Source organism: Mauremys mutica, chromosome 5 (assembly GCF_020497125.1).
Source record: "Mauremys mutica isolate MM-2020 ecotype Southern chromosome 5, ASM2049712v1, whole genome shotgun sequence".
In the NCBI taxonomy this organism is placed as follows: Eukaryota; Metazoa; Chordata; order Testudines; family Geoemydidae; genus Mauremys; species Mauremys mutica.
In genome coordinates this window covers 29,989,555-30,005,168 of record NC_059076.1, presented here as the reverse complement: position 1 = coordinate 30,005,168, position 15,614 = coordinate 29,989,555, and the positions used below count along the sequence as shown (strand labels likewise).

At 43.4% G+C, this 15,614-nt stretch overlaps 1 protein-coding gene across 4 annotated transcripts in view; it reads left to right on the top strand.

Annotated features, from left to right (window-relative positions):
• Positions 1-2,776: 2,776 nt before the first annotated feature.
• Positions 2,777-15,614, top strand: part of UNC5C (unc-5 netrin receptor C) — a 357,995-nt gene continuing 345,157 nt past the window's right edge. For 2 of the 4 annotated variants that reach the window (XM_045017247.1, XM_045017246.1), the window contains exon 1: positions 2,780-3,027. In XM_045017247.1, coding sequence (XP_044873182.1) covers positions 2,904-3,027 — 124 coding nt within the window. In that variant the 5' untranslated portion in view covers positions 2,780-2,903. Of the gene's footprint in view, positions 3,028-15,614 lie in introns of all 4 variants that reach the window. The other 2 variants (XM_045017250.1, XM_045017252.1) reach the window with 2 other exon arrangements.

The window sequence follows — 15,614 nt, the reverse complement described above, 5'->3', positions numbered from 1 at the left end:
CCAACGCAATCGCTCTCTGTCCGCGTCTCTCTCCACACACGCCGCTCTCATGTGAGTGCTAGATGCGTACATATTAATCTCCGTACTACACAACTGTCACGCTCTCCTGGGCAAAGTTGAGGCTGCTGCTCTTTTTCTTCCTCTGAAAGACTGGGCTCCTAGGGATTTCATTTCACCCAGACAATCCGCGCTCCAGGACTGAGCTCTGAACCCAGCCACAACTCTATTGCAATGTGACAAGAGGGCCTTGGCAGAGAAAAGAGGCGCAGAGCCCCACTCTGTCGCCTCCTGCCCCCCACTACTCCACGCAGGGCCGTCAACATTTTGAACGAGACAGACTTCAAAACATATGGTGACTCTTCCTTTGCAACACCTATTTCGTTGCAACAACCCTTCGTCACTTTTTTTTGTTGTTGTTTTGTTGATGTGTTAACCGGATAATTTACAAAAGACTGAAAAGCCAATATAACCAACATCAGTAAACGACGAGATACGTTTATATAACAAAAGCAGGTCTCATCTGCAACACTGTTGCAACGCTTGTTCTTTCCATAACTTTTCCACACACCTTTGTCTGACATCCCTAGCTGTGCTATGTCTACTTTAGAGTTAGGACAGATATTTGTTGTGTGCAAAGCAACGTGCACACCTGTAAATATAATAAATAATATTTTCCATTGGGCGTATAGGGCAATGGTGCGTAGGGTCTGTTCAGATATGGAAATATTGCAAGTATAGCTCAGCATAAAATAATTCTCATTCCCTCTCTCTTCACCTCACCAACCAAAGTGGCCTGCTGAGCCCTGGAAAAGGAAATTCCTTTTGGAATACCATATTGATTTGTAAGAGCTCTCCTACAATGTGGTGGCAGCAGTCAGAGTGTTTCCTCTATGGACTTTGCAGATGTTACAATCAGTAGCAAATTGTACCAGATAAGTATCTGCTAGCTGGCCTGAGCATTCTGCTGTACTTCTGCATACTCAGCAAGGTTTTAAAACACTATTTCCTGGAAAATTAATTCAAAATGTGGGAAACTTCCCCCTAATGAGTGAGATTTAAGAGGTCTAACACAGAGAGAGAAGTGTGCATGAGAAACAGAGCTCCCCAACTGACAGTTTCCTTCTAATTCCTTATGGTAAAAAAAAGGGCAGGATGGCTGAGGCCAATATTGGGATTTGGATGATATTCCTATTCAAGCCTCCTAACATTTGGATGATATGTTGCTCCCCCAAATAGAGACCAAATCTGAATGTAAGATTCCCCCCCCCCTCTCCCCATTCCGGGAGCTCATCTTTATGCTCGGGTGGGGAGGGAGGAGAGAGGCCAGTCTCCCAGCCCACATCCTGGGATGGAAAAGAAGAAAGATTCGCTGGTAGAGATTGGGGAGAGGCTGCCCCTTCCCCCGTGGAGAAGGGGAATAGCCCGGCCTGGGGACAGTCATCCCCTTGTCAAGTGGGAGCCAGATCTGTTTGGGGGATGACCCAAAATTCCCAAGGGGGTGACAAATCTGACCCCTTCCCTAGAGCTTAGCAACCCCCAACAGCCTTCCCGGCCCAGATCTCGGCTCCTTCATAACTTTTCTCTTGTCACCTGGTGGGGCGGGGGGGGGGGGTGGCCCAGTCACCTGTATGGGGCCGCCTCCTCCTTACAGTTTGTGAGTCTGCCCCTGCCTGTGAGACGGGGGCCGGTGTCTGTGCCCCGGACTGTGGAGCTCCTGCACGGACGCGTCAGGGTGCACAGCCCCGTAGCTCTTGACTGGCCAGCACGGGGCCGCGGGCGCTCGGGACGTTCCTCTGCTGCAAGGAAACACAGCAGCTGCGCCGGTGATGCAGCCCAGCACTTTGCGGTGCACGTGAACAATTCCTGTAATAAAGCGGCCGGTTACTGACCGACTGTGGGGTCTCAGGCTGAGGGCTGGGGGTGCCCTGGCTGGAGGCAGAACAACGTTTCACTTCACGATGTTTATGGTACCTGGCCAGCAGGGTGGGGGGGTGCATGGGACAGACAGACCGATCGGTCCCTGGCAGGGGTTCTCCTTGCTGCATTCCCCAGATGGATGGATGGGGCCTGGGGTGAGGGAGCCTCTCCCCCTCAATGGTGTCTCCTGGCTCTGTTTCTGCCGTTTTCAGCAGGCGGGCTGGCAAAGGAGCCCTTCTCCCTCCGCCTGGGCAATAGCGGGCCGCGTCCAGGCCGGGGATCCAGCGCGGGTTTTGCCGGTGTCTCTGGGAAGGCTGAGCTCCATTGGACGGAGCAATGTGCCTTAGCCAGGGCTGCGCTCCCCTCGCTAACATTCAAAGGAGGGAGACAGGGGCGAGCGCGCTCTGTCCCTGGCTCCCCCAGGCGCGGGGCTAGGTGTGCGCGCAGCTCTCCCGGCGCTACTTTGCGCGCGCTCTCTGGCGCATATGCAAATCCACGCGCCCCCAGCCGGAGTTAGGAGGATGCTGCTGCCGCTTCTTCCTCCTCGGCAAGCCCCAGCTCCCGCAGACTTGTTCTCAGGACTATGAAATGACCAGTCCTCTTCACCTAGCAGCAGCAGCAGCAGCAGCAGCCTGGGCACCTGACCTCCTCCGCGCAACCTTGAGCCGACCGGGGGGGAGAAAAGGGCTCCTCTCCTCACCTCTCCTCCTGTGCCTGGGTGCGGTGGCAAAGCCAGGGGGGCTGTGAAAGCAGCGCAGACTCGGGGCACGTTGGTGGCAGCCTTTGGGCTCCTCAGACTGGACGAGTGGCAGGAGAAGCAGCCACTTGAAGAAGGGAGGGGCTCTTGAAAAGCTGCCCCCCTCTTCTTCCCTTCCTCCTCCCTTGCCCAAAGAAAGTGGAGTGCGGGGCTTGCTTCTTCCCGAGGACTGCTGCTGCTGCTGGTGGCGGTGGTGTGTTTTTTCCTTTGCTTGCTTCTCTGCCCAGCCATGGGGAAAGGTCTGGAAAGCACGGCTGCCCGATGCGGACTGGGACTGGGATACTTACTGCAAACGTTCGTGTTACCTGCCCTGGCTATCCTGAGTGCCAGCAGCACGGGCTCCGCAGCGCAAGGTAAGCCACTCGGGAGGGGCTCAGCTAGCCACCCACCCAGCCTCTCCTCCCTCAACTCCTCCAACAGTAGTGACTGTGCACCTGGATTCCCACTTCCCCAGCTAGCCCGGCTATCTCTCTCTCTATCTATCTAGAGATTTGCAGATCTATACAGAAAGGGACAGAGAAGACGAAAATTCTCTCTCTTTCTCGCAGTGCTTCCAACTAACTGAAATGACCAGGGGAGCTTTCTCCGGGGGACTGACGGGGGTGGGGGGCATAAGGAGCTGACACTGTTCTAATATGCGTGTTCTCTGCATGTGTGTATTTAGGCACATAGTGCATATTTATGATGATTCCTCTGTGTGTTGTGTGTAATACATTCCTCTGCACACATGCATCCTCCCTGCCCATGCTGCAGAGTAACTTGAACAGCAAGGGGGTCGGAGGAATTGGCTGTATGGACTCTCGGATTCTCCCACTCCGGGAGCAGAGAGAAGGGGAGGCTGGGATCCACACGTAGTGGAGCCCTGCAGCTTACGTGTGAGTGTATATTGGTGGTGCCGAAATTGGTGAAGTCCTGCTGGAGCTCGGGAGGTCCTGGTCTGATCGCATCCCTCTCTCTCCCTTCCCTTGCTGAAATGGCTTTGCCGGATCTTGGGAAGATGGAGAAGGAGACTGACCCAAGATGAGTCTCCAATAAGAGCACATCTGGGCTCCGCAGTTCTGGCTGGTAGGCTGTCATCAGTGGCAAAAGGGAGCGGTGGGCCGGGTAGCAGTGGCCGCTGACTCCCGGGGCAGACACCTGGGGAAGGCATCCCGGAGCTGGTCTGCACTTCCCATACCAACTTGGGCACTCGCACCTCCTTGCTACGGTCCCTTACTTCTTGTGCCTTCCCCTTGAGCGACCGGTGTGTGATGTGTGTATTGCCGCAGCTAGTGTCCCTGATGGGGAGCTCGGGTAAACAGGTATTGTGATTGGTTTAATCGTAGTCATTTCCTGGGTCATCGACCTGACAAGTTCGCTTAAACAAATAAAATAACCCTCCACCTCTGTAAGGAAGGCTCTGCTGCCCTACGCCTTCGCCTGCCCTTCCATTTCACCCCGAAACTCAGCATACCCTCTGTGCTGCTGTTTGCATCAGTTTCTTTGGACTGCAGAACCGAAAGCTTAAGCAGAGAAAAGAACTTCAGTGGGAACTTGCGGAGGTTAAAACCAGGCACAGTCAGGAGAAAGGTGTATGTCTGTGTGTTGGTGTTTTGTTCGTAAGCTTCTGCTTGCTGCTCCAACATCTCTGTGCTTGGGTGTGCTGGAAAGAGACCCTCTGAACCTGACTAGGACGAATGAGTGAATGAAGGCACCAGATAAAGACACATCATGATAAAAGGGCGGTGATCGGGAAATTTGAGAGCAGAACTCGGCCTAGGTCTTATCACGTCAAAATAAAGAAAAGAGATCAATCAATGAACAAAGCAAGTTCAATAGAGACAATCAAACAGGAAAATAAGCTGATTAATACTGGAAAGGTGGGGAGGATGGGCTTGGCATCATGAATGGCAAATTGGAAGTATCGATAGTGTTTCTTTGTATATTCCTTTAGCCATTTCTGTAAATCTCCGATAGCCTGAGGAAACAGGGGAATTGATCCTTTCTCCTCTCTGTGCTGAGAAGAAGCAGATCCTCCTTTTATCCTTTTCTTCCCTGCCCAAAATATCATATGCCCGAAGGGAGTTAAAATGTGTAGAGTGTAATGTAATTCTTTTTTATTTTGTTTGTTCAGTTTTCTGTGAATAAATCTGCAACTGTGTTTTTATTATAGCCTGTAGGGAACCGTAAAATGCCCCTTTCAAAACTATCATTACTTCCAACCCTTCACAGTGAATGTTTAGCTACTTCTTGAGTACACCACAAAGAGCACTGAATCTATATGTCACTAGTCCTGGCTATTGCACTACAGATAATGTCTGTACAATACTATTTCTCTCTCATACTCTGACTGCACATAAAACTTTGCTTGTCCCTTCCTCCCCTCCAACTCCCTCTCATTCCAGTAATGGAAGGAATGGAAATGGGTTGCTTGTGTGCCAACGTGGTAAATAAATGGTGGGCATTGGTTGCGTCTGTGTGGCAGTGTACTGTTCGTAATGAAGATCAGGTTCATTAAAGCATTTGAAAGAGCTGTTTGCATGGTTACCAAGTAGAAAAGGAAATATTAGAAGTTGATATTTTTTTTGTCACAGCCAAGCAATATTATGTTTTAGGGACATAGATTTTATTAGGGAGTGTTGGCATACTGTACATGAAGGAATTCTTTTTAAAATGATCTCAATGGGGAGGTTCTTGAGAGGACTCTGCAGATCTCCCCCAGTATAATCACCCTGTGATTAAAAGCACACTCATTTATGACCTTTTTGACAGCACTATACCAAAGTGCTGCTGATGGTTCTGGGTTTCAGAGGACTCTGGTGCTGCTGGCTGACTGTCACAGATCTAAGAGCTCTCTTGTTTAGGACTGAGTGAAGATATATGTGTTGTATATTATGTTTCTCTGTGTGGCTATTCTGATCAATTTCCTGTCAATGCAAGGGATCTCTTATTCTATTCTCAGATTTACCTCATTTTACTGAGACCTGGTCTTAGCCAGCATAAGTAAGGTACATCAGAAACTTGATCATGAAAAAGAGGTTACAGAAAATGTGAATGAAATAAAATTTTTGGAGCATCATGTTGCATTTCTTCTGTGTTTGTTTGTCCCATCATTTTGTATCACTGGTTCAAGTCTGAGCCAGGGCAAGTTACATAGAGGTGTTAATGGTACTGTGTGTATGTAAACCTTTATATTAGAGAGTATGTAACAATGAATATAGTTGTAGATAGGGGTCATGAGGAGAAAGGATCCTCTTGGAAGAAATTGGACAATGGGTAGAAAGGTATTCAACTATTAAACAGTCAGGAGAACTGTAATTCACATGACAGATGGGATGAGGGGGTGGAAGAGAAACCCAAGAGTTCAGATCTCTCTAACCTCACTTCTCAGAGACATAGAGAGCTCCTTGCAATTTCAGTTTGTCACTAACATATTACTAAACCTCGTTCCGTTTTTGCTACTTCTTACATTTACTCTTTGTAACAAAACTATGCGTAACAAACCGAAAGCACATTGGACCTGATTCCTCGCACACACCAGAGTAGGGAAGGGGAGGATCAGTCCACACTAGACCGGAGGAAGGTATCAATGTAAACTACAAAGAGACTAGTAAATATGGTACCTGACACATAATATAGCTGTGATCATGCAGTGAGAGGAAGGGGAGAGATCACTGGCAACTCTTTCTGTTGTTTGTAATAGAAAATTTATTATTTGCCAGAGTGAAAGAATCCAGAGAATGTGGCTAGGATACATTAGTTTGGGGTTTTTCAGATTTCTCTTTCCATTTCTTGTTTGTTAGAACCAGACATAAAATTTGGATGCAGATCTGGATTTGCGATCTTTCCCAGAGTTTGGGGATCTTGAGATCCGGTATATTGCTTTGGTGATCTCTATATATGTAAAATTCCATTTTTTAATGGTGCTGTGTGACAAAGGGTGCTACAATTTAACTGCAGCCTTGTTATGACGTTTTCTTTCCATACAGGGTTGGGTAAGATTTCCCTCCACCTTATTTAATTCTTTACAAAAAATATTGTCGGTTGATTTTTACTCAACCTGCAATCCAAAGTCCTTCTCTAATTTGGCCATTCCCCTCCACCCATGAATACTCACACTTTGCATCTATATTGCTTTGAACTGTTTGTGTGACCAGCAATAGAAAATAGCCAGACTGGAATCCTTTTCTCTGACACACATATAGTCTTCTGATCTTTGAAGGACTTGTCTCCAAATCACTGCTGGTTTTGGTTTTGCAAAATCCAGACCTGATTGATGCTATTTTCCAAAATAATTCTGCCCCCATTTCCCCCCTTCTTTAGTATGTAGCACTGTTTGTCTTTTGACTGAAGGAAAGAAGGCATTGTTTTAATTTTACTTGGTTCTAATACTATTTCTTCATAACTATCAAGTACTTTTGTCCTCCCCCCTCCACTCCCTTCATCTTTTGAAGTAGGGTAAGGATGCCTTGGGCATTTTTGGAGCCCTCTCTCTCCTCCTCTTTCCAATGCCTCCTGGAAAATAAATCCACTAATTGAGTAATTGGTGGATTTTTCCCCTCTCTCTAGAGATGGATATCTCTGTGTCTCAGAATGTCAGTATATATGCCATTCAACAGAGCTACTAACCAGCAACAGAAGGACATACACTTTCTACTTTACTAACTTCTTTATTTTATCTGGAGCCATAGAAATATTTTTCTTCAGTTGTCATGAAATCATATGAAAAGCCCACAGTGTTTTAGTTAAATGGTAATATACACCAGAACCCCCAAATCCAAATACCCCTGAACTTTTGAGGATCAAGAGGCTTAGCAAACCAGACACAAACCATGATCTGATATTCAAGATTGAGGCCCATCTCTATAGTGGGCCAAACCAGAGTAAGATTTTGGACAATGCCCAGGACAAGAATATGACCAACCCCAAATTTTGAGAGAGAGGATGTCCAAATCTCAACCCAGATCTGAATTAACCAACTCAGGCTCATCTCCAGTTAGAGTATTTGTTATTTCCATATGCCTGTTCTGTGTGAATAATGGGAATCTGCCTTTCCACTTACCAATTTCTGCCTTTGAATTCACAGTAAAGTTTTTCAGAAGTTATACTGCAGCTGCTATCATTTCTTGTAAGGCACTCAGATACCACAGTGATGAGGATGTTACAGACAGATTTTTGGGCTAGTAATGATGGTGTGAGATCTGGGCAAAATGAAAGGCAAAGGTGATGCATATTAGATAGGTTTTGTTTCAATTGTTCCTTAACAAAACAAAACAAAACCAAAAAAACCCTAAACAAACAAAAATATACAAAAAGAGAGAGAGAGAGAAAATGTTGTTAATCTTAACCCCTAAAACCTAATTAAATTAAAGTGATAATTTAAAAAGAAAACCATAAAAGAGCCATATGTACAGATATTTGTCCTAATTCAGAGTACCCTTTATTAGCAACGGCAGCAGTCTGAAAATGCTTGGTGCGGAAAAAGTGAAATATAACATGTGAATATACTAACCTTTTGGGGATGCACTTTTTAATTAAATACCTAAATGCATCTTGTTGCAAAAGGAGTATGTGTGTGGGGGGGGGGGGGACTTAATTATCTTGATGCATCAGTGGACCATTTTTATTTGATAGTGTGGATGTAACTGTATTTGTATGAGTAAAGAAAGTGCCGAGTAGTATTTCACTGTGAAAATTAATTTATTTTAAAGTCATGTGCCCTTGCAGGTTTCAATGACATTAATAATTTTGGGCCAGATTTTGCTATCCCTTATTCAGATTTTAGTACTGCAAGTAGCCTCATTGAAATCAAAATAGCCCATTAAAGCTACTTGCTGAGTGAGTGGCAATTTAGTCAAATCACAGTAAAATCAATGGGGCCAGCTGTGGAGTCAGGCACTTCTCATTTGGGAATAAGGGATGCAGAATCTGGCCTTTTGTTTATAAGTATTCAGTCACTAGCGCCACATTACAAAACTTATGAAAAGTATAAACACTGAGAACAGCACCATTTCTGATGTCTTTCCATCGTACTTGTATCCTTCCTTGTAATTTGGTTGCCTATATAACCAAAATACATAGGTTCATTTAATCATCCTGATGATCAGCAGTCACACTTCTCTTGTGTTTAGTCGTATGTGAATCATTGATCACGTGGACTTTTTAAAATCACAGTTTCAAAACTTTGTCTCTTCACTATATTGTGGAAAAAACTTAGTATGTGACATGAAATCTCTAAAAGAAAACAGCATTCAACATATTAAAATGATTTTCTTAATTTAATTTTCAAAGACAGTATTCTTGAAAGTAGGAGTAAAGTTATGTTTGAAAATGTAGGCAAATCAGTTCCATAGCTGGCCTGCAGACCAAAAAAGAAGGAAATGTGTATTATATTTATATTTAAAAGGCATTTTCACGTGACTATGCCAACACTTGTACATTAGTAAAAGACTGATGTTGTGAGCAGCAGGCTCTTTTGGCTCAATCGTACGAGGTGCAGAAAACCCCCAATTCCCTCTGAAGTCAGGAGGAGTTCAGAGAGCTTAGAACATTGGAGGAGGCTTTCTTACCATACACGATAAGACCATTTGTGCATGTGTGAACTTCTGGACAAATCTTTGGTTTGAAAAATGAACCTAAATGGAGAAATTTCATTCACCATAGCAACACAGTCATCTAATTAACACTGGCCCATTTTATAATGTATAACATGTTTGTTTCCTGAAGTTTAATTCATTTTGTTATCTTTCCGGAATTCAAATGAACCTAATGAAATTTTTGAAGAATCAGGTCCAATTATCCTTTTGGAAAATGGTACAAACATTGCTTTTGTGGCCTGCCAGGAAAAGATTTTTTAATTACTGTAAAAAGTGAGTTGTTTCTTTTCAACGGGCTGAATCCTGCTTGCTTTACTCAGAAAGTTCATTGGGAGGCTGGTGTCAGACCAGGAGGATTTAACCGAATGTAAGGAATCAATTGTTCAAAATCATAGATAGCTTTTTTAATTAAAAAAATGTTTTCTATTCATGACATTTGAGCACATTCTGTTCTAAAATAAAGGTTAATTAAAGCCTGAGTGCTCTTTTGTTAGGGTGTAATATATTTCCATGTAAGTGTATGACTGTCAGTAAAGAACAGGGGGTATATTTATTTTTTAGTTTTTTATTTTTATTTTTGGAATTGAGAGAGAAATATTTTAGTTTGTCAAGTGTACACATTATTAGCCACCCAGTGGAGGTGTTCAAGTTTAGCAGGCAGCAATCTTGGTGTCAGTACTGATAAAACAGTAATTACCTTGCCTGTCATTTTCATTAGCCATTTTTGCCTTCAGAGTCTACTTGCAGTGATGAAATAGTATAAGCTTTTAAAGCGTAAGTCAGGGATCAAATGCAAGGAATAAAAGAGACAGGCAGGATTTTTCCAGTCTACTACAACCACCACCAACACAGCCACAGAATAGTGTTATACGAAGGCATAGTTCACTGCCAACAGCTTTCAAGGACTGGAGAAGAACAGTGATGTTGTGATTTAGTGCATGTGCTCCGCAGAGTCCAGTCTCAAGATCAGACATCTTTTGAGCATTCCATCATAATATTGTCTATCCAACAGGCAATCTTAAGGAAATGACATTAAGCCCTTGCGATGCACACTTCATCCAAACAATGGCTTAATTTGCATAATTTTAAATCAGTTTTTTGAAAGTTTTTAAAAATAAAAATATATTGAAAATGAAAAGAAATGTATGCTGGAATGTGTCAAACCAATAATAACACTGTTTGTTCGGTGATCTACTGGTATCGTAAATATCATATTTCCCTATGTCAAATTTAACTGGGGTTCCATTTGCAATATTTATAAGCAGTGGGTGAAATCCTGAAGGTTTAATAGGACTTCACCCTTTCTTAATTAAACATGCTTTTTTTTTTAATCTTGTCATCATACAGGAATACACAGGCAATGAGATTTAAGTAATGTAACGTGGCTGATTGTAAGCTGACAGGCAGATATGCTATTCGAGGGAAATAAAATAAAGCCCCAAACTCTAGCTCAGTTCATGTCCCTTTCCTCAGGGCTGGCTCTGTTGATACAAAAAAGATTGAGAAACAAGAGCAAAGCAACTCAGAACACTTGGTAACAACCACCAAAGGCCTTTCCAGCTTTCAGCAAGCTATGAAGGGAAAGCACAGAACCTTCTCCTCAGGTAGTCATTGCTTCTGAAGCTTGGATAGCCCCACCCCAAATAACCCATTTTATAAGCAGAAAATGTGGGCAACCCTTGTAACTCATTATACACCGGCATTGAAGGAGCTCCGTCTATGTGGTCACACCATTATCTAAAAATCAGAGCTGACTGAAATTTTTAATTCAAATGTTTTTTACCAATTGGGGGCATTTCCCTGGGAAATGTCCTTTCTGACTTTTTTGGTTATTGTTGTTCTGATTGAAGAACCAAAAACTCTAACCAAAACCTGAAAAATTTCAGTCAGTCTGATGAAAATTTTCAGTAAAACCAAAAATGTTTGCCGAATTGGCCAAGGCTTTTTGGTTTAAAGTTGCTAAAAACTGAGACTATTTCAGTATTCCAATGAAAACCAAACAAAAAAAAATCTGTGGAAACATTTTTGACAATAATAATTTTTAATTTACATTAAATTTTTTCATGGCAAAAACCAAAACATTTCCCAACCAGGTCTACTAAAAATAAAACACAAAGTTAGATCTGATTTACAAAACTGGTTAATGACAATAATACTTTGTATGTCTATAGCACTTCCTGGGCCTGATTCTCCTCTCCATTACATTGTTTTTACATTCGTGTAACTAGAATCAGGCACTATGACTTAGTAACAGTCAATGGTGCCAGACCTCCACTTGGTGCACACAAAGAAGGGGAGGTAAAGTTGGCTTTAAAGCCACCTTTGCACTCTGCCAAGCCCCAGAGTAGGGTACGTCTACACAGCCCACGACAGTGAGTCTCAGAGTCTGGATCAACAGAGACTCAGCTTGCGTTGTGGTGCTAACAATAGCTATTTAGGCATTGCAACCTGAGCTGCAGCTTGGGCTCTGAAGCCCACCCTCCCTAGGCAACTCTTTCTGTAGAGGTACTCATAGCGGGAAGTTTGACTTCTGGTGCAAGTTAGAGCCGTCTCCTGGCTACCCTAACCTGCACCAGTTTGTAATAGCCGCCTGTGGACCATTACAGCAGCAGGGAACACTGGAACACAACAGTGTTCTGGCCATGTTTGCTCCTGCCCGGCATGTCCCCTACACAGCCATGACAGAAATGGGTGGTGCACAGACGGCTGTCTGCTCTACATCAGTTGCACAAATCCCACACTGGAGGAACCTTTAATTCCTTTTTAGGGACGCTTTACCCACTGTTGCGTGGCTGTAGCATGGAATGGGAACTCACCTAGTGTACATTAACTGTTTAATCCTCAGAATCTCCTGCTGTGGCTATAATTGTTCCCATTCTTGCAGATGGAAACACGGAGGGAGAGATGTAAGAGGATTTGCCCAAAGCCACACAATGATTTTGTAGCAGAGCCAAGATTAGAACTCAGGATTCTCAGATGCTGAAGATTGTGCTCATTGCTCCACACAAATTGTCTGACAATTTGTAAAACAGATTGCACAAAAGGAATGCTACCTTGATGGATAGTAGATTACTTCATGAAATTTGAAATTATCCTTGCTCATTTATGGCTTATTTGTATGCACTGGTGATATCTAGAAAAAAATGTAAGTATTAAAGCCTAAGGACAAAACAAGATTTCATAACTCAGAAATGGGTACTTACTAATTAATATGACTGCCTAAAAACTGTGCCTGATTCTTATTTCACGTACATCAGTGTAACTCCACTGAAGTCAATGGAGTTACTCAGAATTTGCACAGAACAGAATCTAGTCCAATAGAGTTACTTTGATGGAAACACTAGTGTAAGTGAAATTAGAATCATGCCCTTCATCTTTATTTTCAGTGCACTAACATTTTATCTGACTGTTTTCTGCATTTTAATCAATCACTTTACACTCATAAGGGCCTGTACAAGTCATAAGCATTGAGGTTGCCTAGGCAATTAAATCAGCATCTTTTTCTCTTGCTGAGGTAACAACCAAGTCTAGTGCTGAGATGCTTGCTAAGGTTCAACTGACCTGGCAACAGCTGAGCATTTGCTTATTATCTGGTATCTACCAATCTCCTTTCAGCCATTTTCATGAAGCAAAGTAGCTTTATTGCTTAGTCGCATACTGACTGAAAGGTTGAAATGTTAAGCTATGTGGATTAACTGTGTATCCTTTGAGAAAAGGAAAGCTTGGGTTTTTGTTGATCCCCTGGCTGCTGGATGTAATTGTTAGAGAAATCTTGAATTCCATCAGTTATATATATCAGGGAACATGCAACTAACCATTCTGAGATCCTTCAAAGGAAATTGACTCTATCTCAAGCTAGTTTGGAAACTTGTTAAAACCAATAGTCCCAAAGATGTTTCTTTGCTTGCATCTGGTACATTTCATGTACGGAAATGAATAGTGGACACTCTGGGAACATACTTAGTACAAAGATTCTTAGAGAACAATAGCTCTACAGTAAATTTGCTGAAATGATTGTGGGTAGATGATTAATTGCACTCTTATGAAGTGTTTCATTTATTTATTAGTTTTAAAATGCATGGTTTATCTTTGCCCAGTCCCAACATATATGTTTCTGTTGGAAAGTTTACAGTTTGCAAGAAAATAATGTGGTACCACTGAACGAGGTTAACTGCAGTTCAGTCATACAAAATCTGAGGACCAAATAATTAGGCACAGAAATGCCAATATAGCAAATGGGCCTTATTCTGTTCTCAGTTAGACTATTCTTATATTGGTGTAATTACACTTACTACAGTGGAATTACTCCTAGGTTACCCCAGTGTAAGTGAGAATTTAATCATGCCCACGGTCTCAGTCTGAATTAGCCTACTTTTTCTTTGTAAATTTAACTTACACTTTTGCCAGTTGTGCTCTAAATTGGTACAGACACATTCTTCTCTCTTGTCTTAACAACATTAATAGTGATTTTCGGTGTCAGCCTTATTACTGCAATTTTACAAATAATGAGCTACCAGGAATAGCAATAAGTAGCCACAACTTAAGCAAATCACATTGCCACAAAGGTGTCCAAAGTGAATTCTGAGGGTCACATGTATTTAGATGAGTGCTATTATGAAGCCCACAGTGCCTCTTTCTTGTATTCCAAAGTGAGGGCAAAATTGATTAACTACTTGTTTTTATTCCAGTTAAACAAGCTATTTCTATTAATCTGTTAAAGAAGCTTCAGGTCCATGTAAATATCGTGGGTGTGTAGAGTAATTAAAATATATGTAAATGGACATGGAATGAGGTCTGACCCTCAGGTGAGTTGCCAGTACCATTCTTGGTGTCTCATGATTTGGGAACAATGGCAATAAAACTCTCCCAGTCCCCTTTGATACTAGTATTTCATTATAGCTGGAAGAAGGAACCCTTCTGTTAGCTTAGAAACTGTGTCTTCGTGTTGCTCTATAAACCTCCATCACTTCAGTTCAGACCTAGCTCACTGCCCACATATGTGATGGGGATGTGTTAAATGGAGAAGAATGTGATCTTCCATTCATGCAATGGGCTCTATACCTTATTCTGTTGGCTCAGAACCTGTCTGGATAGCTAGTGACCCTCACATTGAGCTTTTTGGACAAATTTGTGCACTAGTTTGTCCCAAGCCAACATTCTTCTGACAAACTTATTTCATGTAGTCGTCCTAAACATGGCTCCAGACTGCTGCTTTCTGCCTCTTCACCAGCTTCTGAAGGCTACAGTAACTTCTTCAGCCTCTAGTTCAACTAAAATTGCGCTCCATAGATGTCCTTGTGTTCCTCACTACTGAACTGAAATGGAATTAGGATACTATTTGCTCTGTTTTCTTAATTAAATTCACTGTGATCAGAATGCTAAAAGGTAAGCCAGGAGCTGAAGGTCAGTTGGGATGCCAGTTAAGCAGGGGCGGCTCTAGACATTTCGCCGCCCCAAGCACGGCGGTCCCGTGGCTCCGGTGGACCTCCCACAGGCATGCCTGCGGAGGGTCCGCTGGTCCCGCGGCTTCGGTGGAGCACGGGACCAGCAGACCCTCCGCAGGCACGCCTGCGGGAGGTCCACCGGAGCCCTGCCTGCCGCCCTCCCGGTGACTGGCAGAGCGCCCCCCGTGGCATGCCACCCCAAGCACGCGCTTGGCGTGCTGGGGCCTGGAGCCGCCCCTGCAGTTAAGTTACTTTCCCTACCCTGTGACAGCCAGTGTTCAGCAAAGAAGGCTTTGGTACTTTTTCCTTGGGGGTATTATGCCAGATCTTCATCTGGTGAAAACTGGTGTAGCTTCATTGACTTCAATGCCAATTTACATCAGCTGATGATCTGGCATTATCTATGCAATAATGATACTGTATATTGGAATCTGGGTCATGATATTTAGTTTGTACACAGGGAGGTAAAAAAAAACCCTGTATTATGCAATGAGTTGCTCATATCCTTGATTGCTACTCAAGCAAAAGAGCCATTGAAGTAAATGGTGCTATGCGTCATTGTAGTAGGACTGCAGGATTTTGTCCATGTTGTGGCTCTGTTGTCTTAACATGCATTGATAAATACATTAGATGAATGTGGAGGCTTACTTGTTACAAGAGCTTGCAACAGTACCTCTTAACCCTGTGGCTCTCGAGCCACCTGGGGCTTTGCAGCTCTGTATTTTGTTCCCTTTTTCTGGGCTTGAACAAGGTTTCACAGAGCATCCTGCCCTCAGTGGAGTGGGATCCCCCAGGGGAAAAAATGGAGACTCAGAGAGACACTTGCTCTTACAGCTTGAGTCTATGACATATAGAACAAGACATCTCAAAGCTGGTGAAAGGCTTTGAAAGACAAACCTTTCACTGAGTCCTAAACACCCC